The sequence below is a fragment of the Thunnus albacares genome, chromosome 22 (genome assembly GCF_914725855.1).
Source record: "Thunnus albacares chromosome 22, fThuAlb1.1, whole genome shotgun sequence".
In the NCBI taxonomy this organism is placed as follows: domain Eukaryota; kingdom Metazoa; phylum Chordata; class Actinopteri; order Scombriformes; family Scombridae; genus Thunnus; species Thunnus albacares.
In genome coordinates this window covers 2,924,327-2,930,236 of record NC_058127.1, presented here as the reverse complement: position 1 = coordinate 2,930,236, position 5,910 = coordinate 2,924,327, and the positions used below count along the sequence as shown (strand labels likewise).

General features: G+C 39.0%; 1 protein-coding gene across 3 annotated transcripts; it reads right to left on the bottom strand.

Annotated features, from left to right (window-relative positions):
- Nucleotides 1–1,194: 1,194 nt before the first annotated feature.
- Nucleotides 1,195–5,434, bottom strand: LOC122974213 (Fc receptor-like protein 5). Of its 3 annotated transcripts, none has more exons than XM_044342188.1 (6): nt 5,087–5,433; nt 3,025–3,060; nt 2,574–2,837; nt 2,256–2,495; nt 1,675–1,797; nt 1,195–1,487 (listed from the first exon to the last, which is right to left on the bottom strand). In XM_044342188.1, the coding sequence occupies exons 1-6, from the start codon at nt 5,118–5,120 to the stop codon at nt 1,384–1,386; spliced, it is 801 nt and encodes a 266-aa protein (XP_044198123.1). In that variant the 5' UTR covers nt 5,121–5,433; the 3' UTR covers nt 1,195–1,383. The 3 variants fall into 3 exon arrangements, with proteins under 3 accessions (XP_044198123.1, XP_044198122.1, XP_044198124.1); XM_044342187.1 differs by having other exon boundaries at nt 1,195–1,490; nt 5,087–5,432; XM_044342189.1 differs by lacking the exons at nt 1,195–1,487; nt 1,675–1,797 and adding an exon at nt 1,822–1,943 and having other exon boundaries at nt 5,087–5,434.
- Between the last annotated feature and the right edge of the window lie 476 nt (nt 5,435–5,910).

Below are 5,910 nucleotides of genomic sequence, written 5' to 3'. Positions count from 1 at the left end.
GAAAAGATCTACAAAAACAAAACCTAAAAGTCAAGATGAAAAGCAACAAGTGGGACATTAATACCTGCGTGGTGCGTTCACTGACAGTTAAACTAACCATATAATAGGAACTTCTGTTTTGTTGGGGTTAAGTTTGATGAAGTTATTTGACAGTCCTTGATAGCTGTTAGGCAGCCTTGCAAGGTGGAGACTTTGCTATACTCATTTGAATTGAAAGAAAAGTATAGCTGTGTATCATCCACATAGCTGTGATAAGAGATGCACTAAATCGACTAATTAGGAAACCAAGGGGGAGCATGTACAGGGAGAAAAGGGGAGACTTGGGAGACGTAAGGATCAATGGCCACAGAAAAACTCCTACCATAGTAAAGTATATAATGTTATATAAATGTGCAGTGTATGTAATAGACACACCCTATACAATAGTATTACAATACTATGAAGTATTTATAATGAAATGATTAATTGATTATGTTAAAACATTGATTTTATAAACGAAATAACTTGTTTGTAGAAAAACACTGTATGTTCCTGTGGGTGGCAACAATTTAGCTGAAAGGAAGCAAACAGGAAGTGATGTTATACCTACATGTGTGACAGCTTCTCTCTGCTTTGACAACAAAAATGTGGTGAGAAAGAGACACGAACACTGTGTGTAGCTGCACAACAGCAGTCAGTAAAGACCACTGTGGTGAGCTCTCACCCTATTGTACTTTAGTTTTCTTATGTATATTTTTTGGTGTCTTACAAGTCCCACACACTTTTCTCCACAAACATCATATGAACATCAAACTGTGTGGCTTATTGAACAGATGTGTGCAATCATTTTGGGTTTTTTTTGTAGCTTATTCCAGCGATTTTATATAGATTTATAATGTCAGTCTACGGGAGGAATGATCCAACTCAGTTGGATCCTTTGTAACTTTGAAACTCAACTGCTCAGACATACGCTCAGCTACAGATCCTGTTTAACCTTTAAAATGTTGAAAAGACATCGACTTTAACACAGCCTGTTGTATTGGCTGCATACAGTACAATGAGGGGTGGAAACCAAAGCCACAGACAGTCTCACCATGTTTACCAAACCACAACAAGTATTTTACGTCTGACTAATCTGTAGAAAACACACAGACAGCACATGTGATCAGATCTTCATTTACTCTGCAGTCACTGCAGCACAGCTCAGACATCAGGCAGAGGAATGAAAGAAAACTTTATTCAAAATATTCAGTTACAGAGTTACAAAGATGGATGTTGCTGGCAGTAAAGTAACAGAACAAACATAAAGCAGTGACTTCATATTGTAAATGTTCAGCTTCTGTTCTAATTCTCATGTTCTCATGTTCACTACTGTCACTGTAAACTGTCTCTGACGTGTTCAGCTCAGAAGTGATGCTCGGTGGTGACCTCCATGATGTCATCATATTCCTCAGCCAATCCCTCTGCAGGCTGGTTGGGCAGGGGTGTTGCCATGGAGATGTCATTTCCTGCTGTGTGAGAAGTTAGAGATAAAGAATTTATCTGTTGTAAATAATAATGTAAATACTATAATCACTAAATAACTGTAATAATGTTCACTGATAGAGATATTGTGCAACACATGATTGATTGATTGATTGATTGATTGATAGCTATTGAGTGTCTGCAAGGTGAGTGAATGATTCAGAGTGTTACCTGTGGTCCTGTGTCGATATAAAGACATCATGAGGAGAGTGGAGATGAAGTACGGAGAGAACACCACTAGGCGATAGGCCAGTCTGAACACAAGGGGTGGGGCTCCCGAGGTAGGGGGCGGGTCTGTAGGTTCACAAGGAGAAACACACCTGGTCAGGTGAACATGTGGATGAAATAAGTGGTAAAATCAAAGTGAACTTCCTCACCTGTTATAGTGATCCAGCTGAGTGGTGTAGATTGAGGTGTAATGCTGGGTTTCTCTAAAATGACTAAATAAATAAAAGCATATTCATTTAAAGAAAAGATTCCATGTTCACTAATTTTACTGTTCAGAAAGTGATCAGATTACTGAGAATGGTGCAAATTATTGGGTATTAAATATCATCCATATTGTTCATTGTTTATTTTCCAGATTTGGAAGCTGATTTCAAATAATATGTGAAATAATAAATAGTATTTTAATATTAAGTACATAAACATATAATATGGTTTAAATGCAGCAGAGGTGAATTGTTTGTTTGTGTAAAGTGACAACATAATATAACATTAAAAGTTGAAAGATTTGTCTTTGACTTCCTCACCTGTGACAGTGATCCAGCTGGGTGGAGACTCTCCATGACTGCTGATGTGACACTTGTAGAGGCCTTCATCAGACTTGGAAACATGGTGGATGGTCATGTGACCTGCAGGCTCAGTCCTGATGAGGGAGCCATCTTTATAGAAATCAGCTGGGAGGTTGGAGGTCTTTGTTTTACAGTGCAGAGTGACATCATCTCCCTCCATCACAGGGAGGACAGGACTCTGCAGGATCACTGGTCCACCTCAAGACAGAGACAAACTACAGCATTTCATCATTTACACTCAGCTTCATCAATACTAACTCCACAGTCTGATCTTACCAGTGACTGTGATGTTGATGCTGTTACTGGTTGCTCCCTCTCTGGACTCACACCAGTAAACTCCACTGTCCCAAGGGGCTGTTACACTGATGTTACAGGAGGAACCAGCTGACCTTCCCCATTTAACTCCACACTGAGACATCTGTCGTTTGGTTGTGTTCCTCCTCAGCAGCCATCCTCCAGAGCTGTCATCTTCCTCACAGCTCAGAGAGAATGATTCATCTTCAAAAAACTGAGAGCTGCTGGGACTCACAGTCAGGCGAGCTGGAGGGAGGAGATGATAAATAATCTTTTATAGGCCTCTGAAACTGAACTAATTACCCAGGCTGATCCTAATCCATTATTGCATTGTAACATCCACACTGCTTTGAATTATGAAGCCTGGTGACGGAAAATAACAGAGTTTCCAAGTCAGTGAGGGTTGTGATTGTGATAGAAGAAGTTTACTAACCTTGGTTTGTTGTGCAGCACAGCAGTGAACTCACAACTAAAGAGAAATGACACTCAGGTTGGTTTGAGGTTTTCCAATCAACAAGACATCAGAGGAAAGTGACAAACACCAGACAGACTGATCTTGGTTTGGTTTTACTGATACAGAACAAGCACAGAAAGGAGGAGAGATCTCTTTCATGTTCTACACTAAATTGGATGTTTATTATGGAGAAACAATAAACATCTTTACTCTTCAACAGAAATCCTGACTTTTAGTCACTAGTATGGATATATGAACTACATTTTCCATGATGCAACTGGAGAGTGTCTTTTGTTCAGGGGTCCGTTCCACAAAGCAGGTTTAGTGAAAACTCAGGGTCTGTTAACCCTGAAATGAGGGAAACTCTGAGTTTTCCGTTTCAAAAAGGGAGGTAACTCAAACCAGAGAAAGAGGGATAACTCTAGCCTGTTTCACAGAGAGGGGTAACTTAAGCTCTTGGTCAGTTACCGTAGTAACAGACTCTATGAACCTAACCTGGTCGGGACCAGGTTTTTCTCAATGAACCTCGAGTTTCTCTCAGTCTCCGCCCTCTTTCAGAGCCACACACTCCATTTGATTTCCTTATTCATTCAGTCAGCAGGCGAGTTTTGGCGTAGCCTAGTTCTGCCGTCTGTCATTTAAAAAAATCATTAAAACAATCAGAGTCAGTATATTAGAAGTCCATTAGGCACAGTAGGTGGCGACTTTTTCACTAACATGGCATGTCCTTTTGATAACGATCCCGTGGATGAAGGTGCAGCATTACTGCGCAGAGAATTAAATATTCGTCGAGAGATGGTTATCAGACCGCGCATAGATGTTCTAGCATTTCCAGACAATTATCTTTTTGAGCGGTACCGTTTCACGTCACAGTCCATCATCTACATACACAACCTAATCCGTCCTTACATTTGCAACATTACTAATCGTAGTCATGCTCTCACATCCCAGCAGATATTGTGTGTTGCGCTGCGTTTCTTTGCAAACGGAAGTTTTTTGTACAGTGTCGAAGCCAGCCACTGGCCTTCCTAAATTCTGGCTTAGGGCCAGCTCCTCTGCCTCCGTTAGAGGTGGCGGTGCTGGACCACCACCCGTTTTACGGACATCTGCCTTCTTTCTGTTGGCTGAGTAGAAGTCTGTGTTAGTTTAAATAGGATTAATTATTTAACAGAACATGATGTAGATGAGAAGACATTTATGTGTGTGAAACCAGCATTATGTTGGGGATAAAACAACTGCACAGTCAAACAGCCACTTAATATTTACTTTACAATGTAAAACATGATCAAAATGAGGTACCCCCATGAGATTATGCCGAGGTTTTACTTTTTGTGTTGCACTTCTTTCTGAAAACATGTTCAAACTCGCCGTATGAGCGAATTAAGATTTCTAGCCCTAGTGGGGCGAAAAACGCAGCCATCCTCTTCCCCGTTGCCATGGTGACTCATTGAATCGGGGCTCAATTGATGCTGGCTTTTTATAGTTGTGGTGCACGCGCTTAACTCCAGGTGAAACTACTCCGAGTTGAATAAACTGACTCAAATCAGCTGTTCTGGAACCGGAAACTCGGAGTTTCCTATCTCAGAGTAGATCAACTCAGAGTTCAGAATTAGACTCAGAGTTTGTTGAACCTGCTTTGTGAAACGGACCCCAGGCCTCCCTGTGTGGTAAACAGACATATCTTTCAAACTAGACACCTCCAGTTAGTAATGCAAGACTTTATGTTAGAAACGTGTAGTCTGATGACATCACTATGACATCATGGCATTTTCACAGGCTGAGGAGGACTAAACATGTGAATTTGATGAGTAAAATTGGTGGAACAACAAGAAGAAAATAGCTGAGAAAATAAAAAAAAACATTGTGGGAACCTTCTGTAAAAACAGGATCTGATTGTCTCAAAGTAAACTAATGTGAAGTTTGTTCTAAGCACCAAAAACCAAAGACATGAGACTGATGTAAAAACCAAACTGGAGACATGTTTAAATAAACAACAGAAGTTAGATATTATCATTACATCAGAAACACAGACTGTACTTACAGAGCAGCAGCAGTAGAGATGTTTCCTCCATCATAACACTTGCTGATATTAAACTTAGAAAAACTCCTTGAACAGTTAAGTCACATCAAGAAAGACCCTCCTCCTTCCTCTGGGTCTGAGGCTCAGTGTCTTGGTTTCGTCTTCACAGAGTATTGAGAGGAAATGTTCTATGTTTAGATGCAGTAAAGTAGAAAAAAACATAATCTGAAGTCAAGATCTACAAAAACAAAACTTAAAAGTCGAGATGAAAAGCAACAAGTGGCACATCAATACCTGCGTGGTGTGTTCACTGACTGAGTTAAACTAACCTAGAAGAAGGTGATTGTGTTTCTATGCATTTATAAACTGAGGCCAAACTTGAAGCTGCACTTTTGATCAGAAACATTCTCAACTTTAAATTGAAATTAAATGAGTTTTATGATAAGATCAGACTTCATTGATCACTGAGGGGAAATTCACCTGAGATCAAAGAAAACAAATAATGAATTAAATAATAAAAATAAAATAAGAAATTAAAGAAATTAAGAGAGACGCATAAAAATATATATGATAGATACATTACAATACCTTATTTATTTGTGGAACTCTGACAGCCACAATGTGTCAACTATATGTAGTATAAATATATATTATGTACAATGCATGATACTAATACCATAGTAAAGTATATAATGTTATATAAATGTGCAGAATATGTAATATAAACACACTATTAATACAATACTATGATGTATATATAATGAAATGATTGATTGATTATGTTAAATCACTGATTTTATAAATTAAATAAGTCGTTCGTAGAAAAACACCGTATGTTCCTGTAA

Bases quoted from the DNA above. Each gene is read 5' to 3' on its own strand.
- LOC122974213 (XM_044342187.1), bottom strand. From the start codon at position 5,120: ATGATGGAGGAAACATCTCTACTGCTGCTGCTCT. The intron at 2,496-2,573 runs GTAAGATCAGAC...CTCTGTCTTGAG, and splicing joins CATCAACATCACAGTCACTG to GTGGACCAGTGATCCTGCAG. The intron at 1,491-1,674 runs GTAACACTCTGA...CTTCTCACACAG, and splicing joins ATATCGACACAGGACCACAG to CAGGAAATGACATCTCCATG.